Source organism: Aulonocara stuartgranti, assembly GCF_965226115.1.
Source record: "Aulonocara stuartgranti genome assembly, chromosome: 22".
NCBI classification, from domain to species: Eukaryota; Metazoa; Chordata; class Actinopteri; order Cichliformes; family Cichlidae; genus Aulonocara; species Aulonocara stuartgranti.
Genome location: NC_138957.1, coordinates 18,513,614 through 18,533,221, shown reverse-complemented (window position 1 = coordinate 18,533,221; position 19,608 = coordinate 18,513,614). Strand labels below are relative to the sequence as shown.

At 43.1% G+C, this 19,608-nt stretch overlaps 3 protein-coding genes across 3 annotated transcripts; 2 read left to right on the top strand and 1 right to left on the bottom strand.

The window, feature by feature from the left end:
* The first annotated feature begins 268 nt into the window (after positions 1-268).
* wasf2 (WASP family member 2) lies at positions 269-9,252 on the top strand. Its single transcript, XM_082520866.1, has 9 exons — positions 269-396; positions 1,487-1,652; positions 1,918-2,052; positions 2,190-2,343; positions 3,483-3,600; positions 3,743-3,864; positions 4,857-5,012; positions 5,296-5,765; positions 7,815-9,252. Exons 2-9 carry the CDS (start codon positions 1,520-1,522, stop codon positions 7,973-7,975), a joined length of 1,449 nt encoding a protein of 482 aa, XP_082376992.1. The 5' UTR covers positions 269-396; positions 1,487-1,519; the 3' UTR covers positions 7,976-9,252.
* A 472-nt stretch (positions 9,253-9,724) lies between these two features.
* Positions 9,725-12,684, bottom strand: gpr3 (G protein-coupled receptor 3). The gene is made up of 2 exons (XM_082520867.1): positions 12,405-12,684; positions 9,725-11,318 (listed from the first exon to the last, which is right to left on the bottom strand). Exon 2 carries the CDS (start codon positions 11,286-11,288, stop codon positions 10,293-10,295), a length of 996 nt encoding a protein of 331 aa, XP_082376993.1. The 5' UTR covers positions 11,289-11,318; positions 12,405-12,684; the 3' UTR covers positions 9,725-10,292.
* Positions 12,685-16,237: 3,553 nt separating this feature from the next.
* cd164l2 (CD164 sialomucin-like 2) lies at positions 16,238-18,461 on the top strand. Its single transcript, XM_082522761.1, has 6 exons — positions 16,238-16,497; positions 16,896-16,982; positions 17,173-17,265; positions 17,357-17,398; positions 17,571-17,730; positions 17,949-18,461. Exons 1-6 carry the CDS (start codon positions 16,419-16,421, stop codon positions 17,962-17,964), a joined length of 477 nt encoding a protein of 158 aa, XP_082378887.1. The 5' UTR covers positions 16,238-16,418; the 3' UTR covers positions 17,965-18,461.
* Positions 18,462-19,608: the final 1,147 nt, after the last annotated feature.

Below are 19,608 nucleotides of genomic sequence, written 5' to 3'. Positions count from 1 at the left end.
TTTCTCCACAGCACATTTTATCCATGGAAGCTAATGCCAGTCATTCCTCGGACGCGTTCCAACTCGCTTGAGCGCACGTTGGAATGTGCCGCTGCCTCCACCCTCTCTTACGTAAATTGCGGACAGATGTTTGCCACTAGTTTGGGTGGAGTTGCGCTTTTTACGTTGCAATTTCCACATCCTGTTCTCGGTTATAGCAGGTGACAGGCCCAGCAGCCAATCAGCTTCAAAGAACTCCGCCGCTCGACCAATCAGAAGTTCGCAACCCCGGGACTTGGGCGATCTGTTTAGCTCGGTCCCGCATACAGTACCGAACAACATTTCTTAAGAAAAATCTTGAGACAATAACAATTGTAGGGCTGTATAAAGAGACGCCTAAGGTTACCAGGTTTGACGGTAAGTGAAATGTCTTTGTTGTGTGTTGTTTTGTTTAAGCGAGTGGCGTAAATGTACGTTTGTTTGGCTTTTCCTTCGATATAAGAGACGCCTAGAAGTTACTTCCTGCTCTGAGAAGGCCGAGATCCCAAGTTACATTTATTCCATTTAAGTTAAGTTAGTGGCGCAAAAAAAGTGTAACCCGTCTTTTTTTTTTTTTTTTTTACCACGTATTTACTCACGTCAGAGAAAGTTAGGAGCTCGGTGTAAAGTTGGGGGGAAAAGTGCAGTAAAGCTAGCTAATAGCACTTTGTCAAAGGCAGAGTGGGCGACCTGTCAGTGACGAACAAGCCTCTAAGCCTGAAATGGACGCATTCCTTCATTCATGATTAATCACTAAATCCTCCAGGTAGCTTGGTAATAATATACACATCCCGAGGTACGAAGGTAGCGATCCTCCATTTTTCCCGCTTTCTTTTTCTTTCCTTTTCTACACACAGTAACATTTATGCCATGATTCACCACCAACAGGAAAAAACTTGTAATTAGGCAGCTGCAATGGGCAACAGCAGTCAAAACAGGGTGTACTTAGAGAGTAAACCAAAATCAAGGCCGCACTGTGTTGAAAGCAGGGAGAGTCTGCAGTCACTGCAAATCTCTGACCCCTTAATAGGAACTGTCGTTTGCTTATCTTATTCAGTCTGGACACTGTGGAGTTACTGCACTGCGTGAGCTCACACGGCTGCCCTGACTAATCTGTTTAAAATAACGTGATGTGTTTCCACTGCTCTAAGCAGTGCGGAAATCACAAATCCACCTAGTTCTGCTCTTTGCTATTTTGGACATTTTAGATTTGTCCACTCTAAACCGGGTGGGTGGTGCATGCTCGATGGGTGGAGCGAAGGCATAGTTTTGCTTCTGCTTTAGCTCTGTCTGGGTCAGTGTATTTTTGTAGGCGTCTGTCTCATGTGACTTATTTAGGACCAGTTCACAGTCGTGTCATAATGAAAATAGGTGCTCATTGGGTGCAAAAGTATAGTAAAATTGAATATTAATTTGATTACATTTATATGTTTTTCACTCCCCTGACCTACCTCTCCTTTTCCAACAGGGTTGGGCTGCCCTACCCCCAGCACACCCCACCATGCCTCTGGTGACGAGGAATATAGAGCCGCGGCATATTTGTCGCCATCCCATTCCTTCTAACATCCGCAGTGAGCTGGAATGTGTCACCAACATAAGCCTGGCCAACATCATCCGCCAGCTCGGCAGCCTCAGTAAGCTTCTGTTATGCTCGGGTGTCAGTGTGTGTATGAATGGTTAATGAGCAGTTATGAATATGTATTACATGGATCTTTATTGTTTTAAAAAAAAAGTTAATGCATTTTTATGTAGATGTGAATTTTCATTGGCTATGCATGCGTGAGATAAATCCTTTAATTGGTGCAAGTGAGAAACTTGTGTGTGTGTGTGTGTGTGTGTGTGTGTGTGTGTGTGTGTGTGTGTGTGTGTGTGTGTGTGTGTGCGTGCGCACGCGTGCAGGCAAATATGCAGAGGACGTGTTCGGGGAGCTGTTTGTTCAGGCTGGAGAATTTGCCGGCAGGGTGAGCTCGCTTGGAGAAAGAGTGGATCGCCTGCAGGTTAAAGTCACCCAGCTGGACCCCAAAGAAGAGGAGGGTATGTACTTGCACATTTTACTGTTAACGTTACTACTTATACTGGTATCAGTGTAGAGTATTGGTTTGAAACCTCCTTTGCAGAGAATCTAATGAACACAATACATGTTTAAAACATTGCCGGTCTGTTTCTCTCAGTTTCTTTGCATGGAATCACTGCAAAGAAGGCTTTTAAAAGCAGTCTGACCCAGGACCAGCAGCTCTTCACCAGGCCATCTCTGCCAATGCCTGTACAAGACACTTACACGTACTGCGATCCACCTCCACCGCTCAACCAGCTCAGCGTATACCGGTAAGATGCTGCACAGGCCAAGCTCATATTTACCCACTGCAGCAGCTCCAGCAGTGAATAACAAGAACACGTGCAAGCACATGTGCCCATATGGAAACACACATGCATGGGAGATTCTTGTAATGTGCATTATTTAAGCTTACCCCTGTTACATGTGCTTCTTATCAAGGAGAGGGTCTCGGAGGTGTCTGGGCAGTATTAGGTTTGATTTAAGGAGGCTCAGTCTAACACGAATGGCAGTTTTACACTAGAAAACGCATAGTACGCCGTTACAAAATCCTAGAGAATTATGGTGTCGACGCCATAGTTTTCCCTGTTGTTTTGTTTTTAGTGTGTAACCTCTTTAAGTCCAGGCAGTTTTGGGGTTTTAATTCTGGCAGCTGTTTGACAAGCCACACTTGTTGCTTTTGCTGTTAAATAACCCACCAATCAATTGATTGTGGAAAGATATTCTGTGGGAAATAACCCCAGAGGGCAGTATGGCGGTGTCGTGGTTAGCACCATTGCCTGGGTTCTCTCCAGCTGCTCCGGCTTCCTCCCACAGTCAAAAGACATGCATTTCATGTTAATTGTTGATTACGAATCAACTGTGGGTGTGAATGTGACTGTGAATCGTTGTCTCTCTGCGGGAGCCCTGATTGGCAACCTGTCCAGGGTGTACACTGCCTTTTGCTGTGTAGTAGTTGGGATAGGCTCCAGCCTAGATAAGTGGGGGAAAAAAGGGACGGATGGATGCATGTAAATGTCTTTAGTCACAAGCTAAGATATCTGTGAGTGTAGATCATTTACAAGGCACGATATGTCATCTGAAGTGTGAATAATCAGAAGGCAATGTTAAATGTAATGTGTAGAGCTGTTCCTGGTTTGAATGTAAATGTGGTGATAATTTGACTCGGATCATTCTTTACGGACAATGATTTATCCGTGCAGTGTGATCTGGATGTGACTAAAGACATTAATGTATTTTTAGTGAAGTTTTCTTTTAAAAAGGGAAGTTTACTGGCGTCTTAAGACTAACACACATGCCAGATAACCATCTTTTAACTAACACTGTTTTTTTTTTTCATACTTGTAAGATGGCACATTGTGCAACTGATACCTAGAAATAATTATTAATGTCTGTAAATTGTTGTCTACAGAGACGATGGGAAGGAGGCCCTAAAGTTTTACACCGATTCCTCCTACTTCTTTGACCTGTGGAAGGAGAAGATGCTGCAGGACACCAAGGACATCATGAAGGAGAAACGCAAGCACAGAGTGAGACTCCTAAACACCCTCATACGCACAAAGACATGAGTCATTACACAAGTAAAAGCAATCTACAATTAGTCACATCACATGAAAATGTTCGAATCCAGTGCTAATCTTGCACTTTTTAAACCGTCTCCTTAATGAGCAGAAGGAAAAGAAAGACCATCTGAACCAACGGACCCTCAATCCTCGAAAGATCAAGACCAGAAAGGATGAATGGGAACGGCGTAAGATGGGAGAGGAGTTTGTTGTACCAAAGTCTGACTTGATGTAAGTTTTCTGAGATGCCTCCTTTTTGTTTAGCAGTCATTAACACTGACCAGGAATCAAAAGAACAAAAACCATCAAAGTCGAATTATAGTAAAATAATATCTTCACAATAGTCCATCACAAAACATCAATCATTTTCATCCAGCGTCATCCACAAGGCTGCAGTGGCTCTGAGCCCTGACATACCCAGTAGGCTTTAATGTGGATTTCAAGCATCTTATAAATCATTTAATTAATACAATAAAAATCTATTGTTTCTCTTTACAAAGTAAAATAACAGATGAGACATTATTTTGCTCATTCTTTCCCCTTTTATCACTGGATCTGTACACAGTGGTTTGGATGGTATGTCCTGTCAGAAAATGTTCTCGGGGGGTTGGGTGTAGAGCTGGCCGTCATTGGAAAATTGCAGTAAACAAATGTGTGAGTCACACTGGGCCCTGTTCTTGATGGTACTAATACTGTTGCATACTTTTATATATATATATGTGTGTGTGTGTGTGTGTGTGTGTGTGTGTGTGCGCGCATATGTGTATATATGTTTGTTTTTTAATTTTAATATATATTATAATTAAAAGAATGAATACAACAGATATATGTGCACAAATTAGTTAATAGTACCCATTATAATAACATCAAAGAGTCCTAAATTCCTCGTTTTGGATTATATTCTTTTTACCAAAATGGGAAGTTTTGCTGATTCAGCTCCTGCAGTGTTTCATCAGCCTGACAGCAGGCCTGATAAGGAGAAAAAGTCCGATTTCCTGACAAGCTGTATAGGTGAAGAACAAGCTATTCTCTCTCAACACTTTGTGTAACAATCTGTTTCTGCTGCTTTAAAATGCGTTTGGCACGTCTATGAAATTGTTATAAATGCGCATAAACAGATGCGGCCTGAGCACAAAATGCTAGTCACGTCCGTGTTTCTTATTATTTGTTACTTGTGGTCTGGTTTATTTTTGGGCTCACAGCGATGTCTCATTTCTTATAAGGAATTCTTGTGAGGGCCTGAATGGAAGTATTGGATCTGGGGAGGGCTTCAACTCTGAAAGCCTTGAGCTTAGCACAAACTCCTATGCTTATGATCCTGGCTCGCCTCCTCCTCCTCCCGGTCCCGATGAATTGCCTCCTCCGCCTCCGGACATGGCGTAAGTACTGTAACATCATACATACCGGCCCACACATGCTCCACACATTGCACCACCACCCGTGCAAACATGTAGTGAAAGTACAGCTACACTGAAATCCTATACGCGCCTTCTGAGCTGAAGCTAAACGGATTATAGTCTTTGACTTTGTGATTCTTTAATGAATAGGAGCTGCTCTGGAAGCAGCTGCACACAAATTGCAGGTTAATGGAGGGAAGTGAAGGCTCCATTATGCCGTTTATATTATCCTTTATACCTCCAACTTCCTCTCCATTACTTACAGGTATGGTAACGATGGAGCACCCACCCAGAAGCGTGTCAGCATGCTGAGTCCAAGCCACCCTCCCCCAGCTCCCCCCAATGCTTCTTCCCCGAACAACTCCCGCCCAAGTCTCTCTCCTCCCCCTGCACCTCCTCCCCCTCCTCCACCTTCTGGTTTTGGGATTCCCCCACCTCCCTCTGGCTTTGACACCCCACCTTCTCCCCCTCCCTTCTTCTCCTCTTCCGCTCCACCTGCTCCCCCTCCTCCCCCATCTATGTCCGCCATCCCTCCTCCACCACCTATGCCTGCAGGCGGGGGTCCACCGCCACCACCTCCTCCACCGCCTCCCCCCGGTCCTCCTCCACCACCTTTCGAAAGTTCTGCTCCTCGTCCGCCACCTTCTGGCGGGGTAACAGCCTGTTCTGCTCCCAAACCTCAGCCAGAGCCCGTCAGTGACGCTCGCAGTGACCTGCTGCAGGCCATCCGACAAGGTAAAGCACCGCAGGAACACCTCGGGCCTCATGGGCCGGACCAAAGTGTCAAACATGGGAAACAAATAAAACATGCAACACATAGCAAACATACATATATAACGAACCATGAAGAATTAACTTGTAGGCGTTCTTGTGTCGCAAACTTTAATTTGTGTCAGAATCAAGATATAAAAGATCAGACTTATCTTTTATCACGGGAGAACAGGGCCCCTTCACCAAAGTAATGAAAACATGAAGAGACAACAGCAGTGGCATCTAAATAAAGCATCATCTGTTCCTCCTCACATCAGGCCTCATCTCCTAAATTGAAGTCAGGGCTGTAAATCAGGAAAAAGTGCAAAAACATGCTTATTTATTCCTGGTATTTTCAAAATTACTTCTTGGCAGGAGATTAGACATGCAGCCCTCTCATCTTCAAACAGCTGACATGGTTAAAGAGTCTTAAAAAGCACACTCCAGAGTTGTTGTTTTTGTCCTACAACAGCCACCGTAGCTTAATTCATGCACTTGAATTGGGAAATGTGAGAAAATAGATATCAGTTGACTGCAATCCACTGACATCTAGCAGTGAGATATGCACACCCTTTTCTTTTAACACCACTATTGTTCTAAAACGTGATTATCAGTGCTAGTTTCTCAGATAAAGATTTAAGCACTAACACAATACTTGAACTACCAAAGAGTAAAGAAGATATATGCTCTGCGTTTGTGCACACTGACATGTCACCATTTACTTTGTCTGTGCATTCCCTTACTTGCGAAACATTTACAAAGCAGATTGGAGAAAAAAAAAATTGAATCCTGCAATGTTTACTACTTAATTTGGTCCCTGCTGCCTGCCGCTGTTTTTTGACACATTTTTACTCCCAGCTGTCAGTGAGTGAAACAGTGTGATACGTTTGAGCAGGAGTATAAACAAAGTGGCATGCATTAAAAAAAAAAAAAAACGGGGACCTACAAACCGTGAACTCATGTTCAAGAAGCCAGTTTGAGATGATTTGAGCTTTGTGACATGATGTGTTACACTCTGGTCATGAACATGGACATGGTCAGCAACAGTACTTGGCTAGACTGTGCTGAATAACGATCGGCTGGTAATTACGGGCCCAAAGTCGGAAATCAAAACTCAGACCAGGAAACATTTCTTCAGTGTTTTAAGCCCTAGAGATGGTTGTTTGGGGAAATCCCAGTAGATCAGCAGTTTCTGAAGTACTCTGGCATCAACAGCTGTGCCACATAAATGTTTTTTGGTTACGGTCATGTGATTGGCTAATGAGACATTTACATTAACAGCAGGTGAATAAAGTGGCTATTTTGAGCGTTTTAACCATTAATTTGAATCAAGGCTGCTGACAAGAAAAGTCCTTCAAAACCCTGAATGGTTTGTTTGGTTTTTTTTGAGTTTGTTTTTTGTTTTCTCCACTCGGCAGTGAGTATTTTCTCCACAACATGTTGCGGCTTACATAAATAAGTGTGATGTCCTTGACTCCTCCAGCTCTGCAGTCAAACTGATACTCCCTCTTCACAACCATACGGTTCTCATCATCCTGTGATACATACAAAATGATATGCTAATCATGTGTTATTGTTGAGCTTTATGAGCTGTTTATCTTAAACTAGTTGATTTGTTGTAGACTTTAACGCTGCAGTCAACTCCCACTCGCCTCAAACCATTATCTGGAAACAGTATGTCTCTGTATCAGCACAGCAGGGAAGAGGGCAGAGGAGGAAATGAATTATGCCACTGAGCTGTAATTAATTAAGTCAAGGACCTTAGGTAACACGTTCAGCTTTTAAAAAGACAATGTGTGCTGGTCTCGAATGATATTAAATACTTAAAAACTGCATTTTAAGTATTGAGTATGTGGACTCTTTCCTTCAAGTGCCATACATGATTTGTGACTACTATCTGCCAGCTCCCTGATTACCCTGATAGTCAGTGATGACAGCGTTTTTCTATGAATGACCTAAATAATGACAGAGTTAAGCTGGATAAAGATTACTCAGATGTTGAACACGCCTTTAAACCGTTTAACACGCTTTCAGGTTTCAACCTGCGGAAGGTGGAGGAACAGCGGGAGCAGGAGAAGAGGGATCACTTCGGCAACGATGTGGCCGCCATCCTGTCGCGCCGTATCGCCGTGGAGTGCAGCGACAGCGAGGACGACTCCTCCGAGTTCGGAGAGGACGATGACTGGTCCGATTGATCGCCATCCTTTTTCCTCTCACTACCGTGTGCGTGTTTGTGTCTGTCTGTGTGTGTGTGGTTGTTTGTTTGTTTTCTTCCTCAGTCTTAGAAAACACCTGTGCATTCCCATTCAGATTCCAGCCTTCAAGTACAAACAGCACAGAGGTCTGTGTATTTTTTGTGTGAAAGCTGGTCACTTTGAGAGGACGTGTGCATGTTGTATTTGCTTGTGACCAATTTCAAATCACATTCCTCGATCCGGTCACGTATATATTCAAAATAATTTATGTCAGAATTATAAATGGAGCGAGCGTGTCTGGTTTTGTCCTAGTTTGCCATTAATTCTCATTGGATGACACACGGCTGTTATTGATGCAAGAGCGCTATGTGATGTGAGGCACGTCTCTCCTGAGCGCGTGCCTAAATGCATCACCTCCGCCTCTCTCTGCGTGTCTGTTACAGTCAGGTATCCTTTGCTGAGGGCTTAAAGCCTGGTTTTTAGTGGCTGTGGTGCATTATGGCAACAGATAATAGAGAGTAAAATCGAACACAAGCACACACACACGTGCAACAGCTTCAGTTCACAGTAGTTATATGTATCGATGGAAAGACAAGCTTCTTCATAGATTATGTGATACGGATGTAAAGTTTATATCTATGGATTATTAATTCAATCACTTTAAATCCCAAAGCACAGTTTTTATTACATTTTGTATTTTGTCTTCTCACTTTTTCTTTGTTTTTTAAGTGGTTTCATGAGAACCTTTGTCTTGTGGTTGTAGCTCATAAACAAACTCAGTAATTAATTATTCAGTGAGATAAGGAGAGAGGTATTGGCTGATGTCAGACACCAGGAGTGTTGGATAAGTTTGCCATACTTAACATATGCAGAAATTAACATTAATAACTTGATTTTTATTTTTAATGTTATTTTTTTAGCTAATGTATTTTACTTTTCTTATGTTTTTCTTCCTGCAATTGTATTCTGAGATTTTCTGGGGATCAACTAGAATTTGTTGCTTTAATCACAGTGCCTTTTTATACTGAATTTCAGTGTCTGTGCCTTAATTTGGTTAGCAATACAGGTTCCTGTCAGCTTTCTCCAAAACTATGATGATGAGTCCAATGAACTGACTGTTTAATGTGGACCACTTTTTTTTTTTTTAAGTGCCTTTTCTTTTAAGTCTGTCTGTGTTAATGCACCATGACACGGCATGCTTAGCCAAAGATCTGCTTCTCCTGCCTTAAATTTCCAAATGATTAGTTCGTTCAATAAAGAGAGTGAATTTCACTGACTGTTCAGTGTTTGGTGTGTGTGCTATGATGTCTTAAGTGAGAGGTTAAACCTTGAAGGAGGGGAAAAAAAAGCTCTGCTCAGGCTTCCAGTGACTCATCCTCTTTATGTCTTTGCTGGACACCTTTCATAGCCCTCGGTGCCGCGTGCGTAGAGAGTGTGAAAACGAACTGACTGCAGAAATTTTCAGAAAACTGGTAGGAGGAGAGAGAAACCTCTTGCATAATCGCCGCATTCTCATGCCACGGCTGCTTCAAGGATGCAGTGGGTGCTCCAGGACGGTAATAACATCGCCCATTGCTTCGAACACGAAATAATTTAAGATACAGGAACAGCAGCAGCGGTCCGAGTTAAAGAGTGAGAGATGGAAAGAGACAAGCACTAAAAGCCCTGCTAGCAGTGAAGAAGGATGACGTCACTTGGTAGAAAAAAATCATTTATTATTCACCAGTATAAAATATTCATTTTTAAAAAAAAAAAAAATTTTTAAAAATGGTTGTGCAACTCGAACATACTGTCAGTATGTTTCAAAGTGCCTTTAACAACATGTGCAAAATATACTCTCAACATTATAGAACATGTTGCTTTGCAGACATTCAAGTAAATGAACTCAGGCTTTGGATCACATGTCATTACACTGTGAAAGGCTTCTATTTATAATCTCTCCAATCCTGTTGTAAAGTGCCGATACTCATAAAGTCTGTTTTATATATATATATATTTATATATGTATAATACACATATAGTATTTCTGTGATTGTTTTCTTCTGGGAATCCAGTGAAGCTACAGTTGACTGAGAATGAGGTACACAGCACAAACAGTATCTTTTGTCCCAAGATGGCCACCAGCCAGGACAGCTCAGTACATTCTGATTTGTAGAAACACTTTTATCTCTGAAAAGTGCTGCCTGCGTGTGTGGGAGTATACATGTGTCAGAGTCCAAGTGACAGTCAGTGCAGCAATGAGTGTATTTTGGCACACAAACGGTGATATGTCTGGCATAGATCTTATGTTGGGTTGAGTCTGCTGAGGTTTGGCAGTTTACACATCAACAGGGTAGTGTATGTGTGTGCTGTGCGAGTATCTGTGTGGGCAGCAGGCGTGGAGCAGCACCTTGCGAATGTCTTTGTGTCTCAGGCTGTAGAGAATGGGGTTTAGTAGGGAGCTGCCTGCAGCTGGCACCAAGGTGGCATAGGTGTACAGAGGAGGGCTGGACGCATCTCCCAGCAGCCCCCAGAGGGAGAAGGGCATCCAGCAGCCCACAAACACACTGAGGACCAGGAGCAACCTAGAGAAACCTCTCCCGCTGCCGTGCTTGCTTGCATATGACTGATTGGAAGGGAGGAAATGCCTTTGGGTAGCGATGGCATGGGCATGCCGCCTAGCAACACGGCAGATCCCAGCGTACAATTGCAGGGTTACCATTACAACCACTAGGAAGCCCCCACACAGCAGCGATAGATATGTCCGGGTCAGAGGTCGTGCTACAGAACAGGAATTTGGGTCTTCAAGACAGTGCCATCCCATTGCTGGCCCCGCCCCAATCATGCATGCACCCAACCAGACCAGCAGCAGGAGGATGGCGGCTCTGCGCCGTGACTGGCCTGAGCCGTAGGTGAGGGCGTGGCTCAGAGACAGATACCTGTCCAGGGCAACACCCATTAGGCTACAGAGGGAGGCAGTCAGTGATGTCACCAGTAGTCCTGAGGTCAGCAGTTCTGACCAATCACTGGGCTCCACACAGAACATGAAGAGGAAGTGCAGAATCAGCGCCACACCAGCCAGAAGATCAGCCATACCAAGGCTGGCAAGCAGCAGGAAGACAGGGGCACGAAGAGATGAGGTGGCCAGGATGGTGATGACTACGATGGCATTCTCAGTCGCAATGAGGGTCCCTGAAACACAGAGGGCCACGCCCCACGCTGTGAGAGGTGGGAGTTCATAAGCAGATGACTTTCCCAGTTGGTCTGATGGGATGATGGGCTCTGCACCTGAGGATTCAGAATCCCAGCCCAAGTCTGTGGCGTTCAGGATCATTGTTTGGTTCAGCAGTCACACCAATAAAACCTAAAGGAGAGAGAAAAAATTGAGAAATACGTTACTATCAGAAAGATGAGTCACTACCACAGCTCCCACATGTCCATCGAACAGCATTTCCAGAAACAGAAGCTGGTGTGGTTTGAGCCACAGGATGCAGGCTGTAGCATCACACAGAGCAGAAGAGCACTTGATGTGCTAATGCGCTGCTTCAAATGCTATAATCTTGTAATCCAACACGGCTGAGCTATTGAGAAACCATCCTACCACTATAAGACCTTCAGATGTTGTGTTCTCCTGCTCTTTGTGATATCATTACCTGCTCCATTTTGGGAAAACAACACAAAAAACTACTTTCCAATAGCTATGTAGAAAAAAGGTAGTTTTGAAAGCCCATATAAGGTTTTATTTCTTTAAAAATTATCACTTTTTTTCAATTTTTTTTTTAACAGTTACCCAAATCTATGTGTTTGTATTTTGGGACGTCACGAGATTCATCTCGTGACTGGAAGTCTTGTGGGAAGGAGCGAAACTTCCAGTCAACCAACAGGCTATGTATTTTGAATGATTTGGGATAGATATATAATATTTAATTAATCACCAGGCTAACACGTGACTGTAAAAGGTGGGCTATCATTTGCTGCCCACTGAAAAGAATAAATGAACGGCATCATTTTAAAATAGGATTACAGTTTAAGGCATATGTGCGCGTGGCTATATGTAAACTCGATTTATTATGTAAGCCACAGTCTGGGTTTTCCTCGTGATGCCGCACAGCAGAGGCGCAGAACCTCGAATAAATTCTACGTGCAACATGCATGCACGAGAAAATCTGCGCGGTAAGGATCTTATCAGTTATCTGCTCGCACACATGAAAACAAACTGGACGTCCTGCAGGAACGTTATAAGCGCATTATTTCTGCGCTCCTCGAGCACTGAGTCCCCCCCTACCCCGCGCTCTTTCTCCGTTCCCACAGTGAGGAGGTATATCCCACCTCCTGACGCAGGGGACCCTTAAGTATCATACAAATGCAGGTTCACTGCACCGTAGAGCGTGCCCCCCAACACATGCACGTACCGAGACACGTTTACGAGCATGTACTAAATTCCTCTCACCTTATTTAAACGAGTCAGTCCTCTGAGGGAGTCACACTGATTTTTTTCTCTCTTTCTCCTGTAAGATCCAGCACAGGTGATGGAGCCGAGGTGAGGCTGTTCGCGGTAAGGCTCGACAGCAGGTTTAAATACCGACGGTTCCCGTGTAGACACAGCTCCGCGTTCCCGTCTTCACCAAAGTTGCGCCAAACTCTCACCTGGCGTCGCTTGCATCTCTCCTTCTTCAAGCTCGCCGAATTGCTCACTGGAGGCAGAATGAATGTTCTTGCGCGCGGGCTCATCCACAAGAGTCTGTCTGACGTCAGTGACTGGGAGCCTCGACCAATCAAGGGACGGCGCCAGGGATGCGGGGAGAAGTGGGAGGGGACGTCCATGGAGTAATTTCATTCAGAAAAATGCGGCAGAGCCCCGTCGCCCCTCCCACTGCGGCTCGCTAATGCTTTCATTTCTTATAAATAACGACCATCGACGGACACACACGTTTTCTCAATAAGACCCAGACCCCTTGCTGAAGGTGAGGATACGAGTTTGTGTTGGGCAGGGCTGGAACTTGGCAGCTGTGAGCGCACAACGCAAAGCGCTGGCGCTGTCCACGGTGCTGAATCTCAGAGTATGACTCATGGGGAGATGTCGTACAGGGAGACAGAGAGCCTGCTGAATGAACGAATGATGGGGAGCAGCTTTAGCACACACTGAACTCTTTTTAAACGCAATTTAAATTTATGTAAAGCACATAGGTGAAATATTCTTGAGGGTGAAGTGGTGAAAAACTGGCCTGTGCGTGCATGGTTGCACTAACAGAGATATGGGTATACTAATATGGAGTGCTGGGTAAAATTCAAGAAGTATTATACACTAAAACTGTTTTCAAAATAACATCAGCATACATACATATTATATATGTAGAAAGATAAATAGATATATAGATATAACTTGTCTTTATGAGCCTCGCACAGCCTCATAATCTTTAGAAATCTTCTAAGAGGATTGAGCATTTGTGTTTAGGCCGTGGGTGGTGAGAGTTTTCCTACAATCCAGCAAAGACAGGAATCAGTCGTACATTTTGCTTGTTATCCACCGTATTTGTCTCGTCTTTTTTTGATTTTTAGTATCGTTTCACAGAAATACACGCCCCCACCTCCCCTACAGTAATACAGCAGCAGGGGATTCGTGGCTTCCCCCGGTTTGACACGAAGCGTAGGACGCTACAGGCTGGGCTCAACAGCTGTCTGCGTGGTGGCGCACGGCGCTGAGCTAACTGGGGGAATCTCGTCTTGTTCGAGCCATATTAGGACACGCTTCCTGTCGATACACCCCTCCTACGTCACCGAGCAGAGTTGAGGCGCAACACTTGTCACCTTCGTAAATGTCGCCGGTATTAAGCAGCTTCTACAAATTTCTGCAGAATCACGGCTGCTCTGCTCATGTTACCCACTTCTTTTTACACAGCATTAAACTATTTTGTTAAAATATTAACTGTGCTTTACATTAATATAAAACACTTAATAATTATAGATTATTTGTGTGTGCGTGTGCCACCCTGTCCTTTATGTTATTATGTCATGTATATCTTTTCTAATACTAGCAGTGCTCCGTGGAGTGTAAACTAGTCTGTGGCCGGTGTTGTAGATTGCTTGCCCACAGCGGAGGAGGAAATCGTGTGGAACAGGATTGCGGAATATCCCTTTGTGTGTGTGTTTTCTTTGCTTCCTAACACACACGAGCCACTCTGAAGAAAGATCTACCCAGACAATGGGTGCCAGAGCATATGAGATGTGGGAGTTAAAGGAGCCACGTCGGTGTGAGTGGAGGAGGTGGCGATCATTGCATAAAGCTGCAAAGTTTTGTCATGATCCTGCACGTTTTTTTCCCCTGCGGCCTGATTGGGGGCTGTGACTCAGTGCATCTGCATCACAAAGCGACAACTTAAAAGGTCGGAAGCACTTGTGCAGTTTGTGCTGATGCATTTGCCCAGCTGCACGTTGTGGAGCCTCTTATAAAAAGCAAAACCTGAGCACCTTTGTACTCTGAGCTAACCCCATGCGCCACAGGTTTTTGGAAATGACGCAATTTTTTGTAATGTTGCCTTTCTGTACATCACAGTCGCTTTAAAATCAAACAACCAGGATGTGATTCAGATGCAGAGTCTGAGCTTTACATCAAATGGTTTAACGAACATGAAACAGTCTGAAGTCTAGAACACCTGGGCATCATGGACAGATTCTCTGTCTTTAGATGATATGAAGGGTTTTTCTTAATCAGATGAGGGTTTTTTTTTGCTTTTCAGGCCTTTTTGTGTAGCCGAGAAGGTCAGTTGTTGATTTGTCCTGTCCTATAAGGATTTTGCTATTTCTCTAACAAGACTATTTGGTTTTTCAGCCTTACCTCCATCACCTACATCTATGTCTCTTTGGACATCATGTTGAGAGTTCTGCTGAAAATCTACAGAGCTCAACACTTGGAATCAACTCCAGGTCTCTCACCAGCCTGATTTGTCATGGAATAACCAGGAAACATTGCTTAATTGCTGTTGAAACTGCTTATATCATGTAATACTTTTGTTAAACCACTTGAAGTAAAGCTCAAAGTCTGCCCCTCATTTCCATCTGGATTGTTGGATTAAAAAACAAAACATACTGCCGTGATTTGTAGACAAACAGAAAATGTGTCATTGTCCAAAATCCCATATGGACTTCACTGTAGTTTCAAACAGTAATGCTCAATACTCACGTCTGGTCCTTTACATCCAGATCCAGCTTTACCAATAGGAATGTGCGATTTAACTGTAACCTCTTCAGCTTTTACAACTAATCACACATTAAGAGTAACATTACTACAAACATCCCGATCTAGGCTAGTGTCACAGAGTGTTACAATGGTTTTCTTTGTCTCTTTCTTTACATTTATCTGGGATATTTTATATTTATTTGCACAGATAAAGTACAAGAAACATATTCTATCAATAGGTGGGTGGTGATGCTTAAAAGGTATACAGTAAAAAAGTTTTTTAAAAAAAAATCTTAATTTCATCACCGAGGTAAAAATGTGAGTACAGAATAGTTGAAAAGCCAATGTACTTTTTTAGCAGAAGCCTGTTGGAAATCTTTAAAGGGATATGAAGACCTTATTAGCTCTTGTTATATCTAGATCAAGGTCTATTAAACCTTCCTCTACTTGACTTGTATTGCTGTAAGTATGAATAACATGAATTAGCATGAATTCCTTTTTGAAGCTGTTCATTTTTTGAATGTTTTGGGGGATCTGGGTAGATAAAAGAATCTCAATAAGTCACAAAAGACATTGAAGGAATGAATTTTAGCTACAATAGCAACATAAACCTCAGGTTTAAAAGGTCAGCAGCATTTTTCAGCTATTTTATTCTTGATATCTTCATGGGCATCACATGACATTTGGTGCCGATGAAGCTGACTGCAAGTGACTTTGATGATCACCCTTTTCATGATGTTGAAATATCAACATCTGTTTAACGGAAGCGTAGACATTCAAGGTCCCCACAACATGGATTTTAGAAAATTTAACAAAGCAGGCAACCACATCACTAAATCCAGAGTTCCAACAGGGAAAACAAAGAACCTTGTCATGCGTTTAAGTGCAGGTAACATCAAAATGAACACTAATTTAGCTCAGTTTATTCCCATTAGTCCTTCTTTAATTTATAGGCTTCATAAGGACATATATGTGAATGAAGGTGTGTGTATACATTCACCGCCTGCTTAGGTAAACAGGTGTCAGTCCGTTCCAACTGGCATGCATTTCAGGTGGCTTGAGGTGGGCCAGTTGGTTGCCAGGGAACCAAGTTTAGTGGCGCTCATGTTACACAGATCTCCTCACTCTTATCTGTCATTGTGTCCTGGTTATCATCACCTCCAGAAACCCTTTCGAGGACAAGCTGAGGAGACTTCAATTCAAAGCCTTTTTTTAGTTTTTAAAATCAACTCCCTTTTAAGTGCCAACGTTTCCAGGTGTTGCTCACAGGTGTCTGTTGCAGTCAGGATGCAGCTGGTGGCATTTACTGTTCTCTCCTCCACTCTGCTGCTTCTAGCAGTGATCCATTCTGTGTATCTACAGCCAGGTATGGGTCTATCCGTATGTTTTATTTTCTTACAGCGTGTCCATTTCAGTATATTTTGCTCTGAACCTGCTTGTGTGTCTTCCTAAGCTTGCCATCTGCTGTCTATTTTCGTGCTTTAATCTGTTGTCTTTCCTCATTAATGTCTCACTTCTTATTTACTGGTAAGATGGCTTTTTGTCTATTATTACTAACACACCACGAAGCAGCACAAATAAGAGAGTTTAACAGGAAGCAATTATCTTTTTCTTATCATCATAAACTTCTGCATTCTCAGATACTGTCCAAACTAACAGGATATCATATAATAATGAAGCTGCTTTAGAATAAATGGGCACTGGCCAGCCAGCTGGGTTTTGATTGACACTGCTAATTAACTGCCAGTGTTGTCCCTCCTACAGATTGTTCTCAAGCCGAGTCATGTGACCTGTGTGTCGGCGATTCCATGCTCAACCTGACAGGCTGTGTCTGGAGGCTTTGTCCAAATGGTGACACACACACACACACACACACACACACACACACACACACACACACACACACACACACACACACACACACACACACACACGTGACCTCTGATAGTAATTCAATCACCAATGCTGCTGTAACACTAGCTCCCCTGGTTTGTAGAAGATCACTGAATTATTGAGTGATGCCGGGGTCTGTCTCCCTCAGGCAATGATACAGGCATGTGTGTGACCGATGAAGGGGATTCGGCAGACAACGGCATGAACTGCAGCTGGACCAGAGTGTCTGAATTGTGCACAGGTATTAAAAAAAATGAACATAATTTTGGGGGGGATGATATCAAGTGTTTTTCTGCCATCTTCATAACCCTGTTACATAATTCATTCCCCAGTTGTAGAGTCTGTCGCTGCGGGAGGTGGTAAAACCGTTTCAGGTAAACTGAATCAACTCTGCTTCAGACGTCATCTCCTAGTCCCATAACAGCTGACTAAAAGATTCCCTAAAGGCAATCCAGTCATCTCCACCCGCTAAAAACCCTGACAGCACTTTATAAATATATATATATATATAAAACAACCAGTGAATTCTGTGTCCTTTCCCTCAAGGTGATGACAGCAACACCAACTCCTCCCCCGAGTTCTCCCAGGCCAAGTTCGACATGTCCAGCTTCATAGGCGGCATCATACTCGTGCTGTGTCTGCAGGCAGGCGGATTCTTCGCCATGCGCTTCCTCAAATCCAAAGAGCAGAGCAGCTACGACCCCATGTGAGTTTATGCGCGGAGGTGTTGGAGAACACAGAATCTCACGCGTTTGTGCGAAACGTGTTAAGTGCAACAGCAGCCTCTGGTGGCAGGAATCGTCAACAACACACGATGCACAGCACAAACGGTTCACCTTCAGCATCTCTGCCTGTCTTGTTTTGATTCTGATCACACACACTTTCCATCAGTCTATACACACTCTTCTGTCTGTCTTCATGCAGAGAGCAGCCACAGTGAAGACAAGATAAATGACGGACAAGCAGACGGTGCAGAGAAGGACAGCAGAACGGTGACTCATCTGGTTATGACGACAAGAATTTTTTTCCCTCTCCTTTTTTCCCCCTGTCGTTTTTTTGGTCTGGTCCCTGTGTGTACCCCCTGGGGGATGGGTGTGTTTGTACGAGGACATATTCCCAAAATACTGCATTGTGTAACAAGTGTCTGTGCATGAGCTCACTGCAGTATTTACAGTTCACGATCAGTGTGTTAGATGCACGATCAAGCAAGACTTTGATTTCTGCAGAATTTTATGCAACTGCTTTGTGATCATACAATTCACCTTAAATTACAGTAATTTAGGTGTTTATACTGTTATAAATAGTGTGGTGCAGTTATATTATTAGATTTAGGCTGTAGTTCAGACAAGGTCACAACAAACATTTTATCCATCGTCTTTGAGTACATTTCTGTTCATGTGCATTTTGATAACTTTCTAGAGTTTTTTTGAAACAAAAATAACCAAATGTTAACCTGTAATGTATGAAATTATTGATTAATATAATATAAATATAGTAACTAAGGTCCTAAAGTCCACTCACAGGCTGTTATACCTCTTTCCGTCAAGTTGCAGTGAGTGTTTGTGCTGCTGCGGATGCAGGGAGACGCCTTCCTTTGGTGCCTTTTGAAAAAAAAAAAAAAGTAATTCTACATTTTAAATGGTTTGAGGAGTGATTACATAGCTTTACTAGCAGTGATGCTTCTTCTATTTCCATGAGAAGAAAATCATGCAGGCTGCTTCATTCACCAGTTATTGTTTAAACATTTTCAGCAGGTCCTTGTATAGCCACTGACATCACTGCTTCCAGCTTTGGGGTCGGCTGTTTTATGGTGGCCTGCTACTGCCAGTCTTATTTTAGTGGGGAAAAAAATAAGCTACAGCTCGGACACCTGCACCTCACTGATGGAAAGGAAGTGTTAGAGATAACAACTGTGATAACAACCTGTGAACCACTGAGAAAGACACACCATAACCTAAAACCTGAGCCCTAATAGCAGAGTCAGGATTTCAATCTTTATAAAAACCTCCAGTAATGACTCTAGTGGTGCATTACTTTTATTTTGATGCTCTTACTGTCAGTAGTTCAGACAAACCCAACGTGGTAGTCATGGAGAAGAACTCTGACTTGATTTCTCAGATTTATAATAAAGTTTGAACCATTTGATTGCTGTTATAAAACAGGTGACATAGACGTGATCCTGTTTAAATAATACTAATGTTGGTTAAACTCATTAATATGAGCTGTTTGATTTTTTTGTGATGACACTGGATTTCCTGAATAAACTAGGACTAAGAAGAGGTGTCTCTCAGTATGTTTGGTATGTCTTTGCTTTCTTGCATTTAAATACGCAAACACAACTCGTGGTTCCTGAGTACTTAAAGGTAGAACAGGAGGCAGAGTCTGCAGCTTCATGCCCCTCTTCTGTAGAACCAGCTCATAGTTTGGATTCACAGACAGCCCCCATAGTTTTTAAATCAGGCTTAAAACGACCCTTTTTGATAAAGCATTTAATCAGGGTTGGATCGGGTGACCCTGAAACCTCCCCTAGTTAGGTCTAGGCTGCTGAGGACTTCCTATTATTCACTCACCTTAACACCACTTT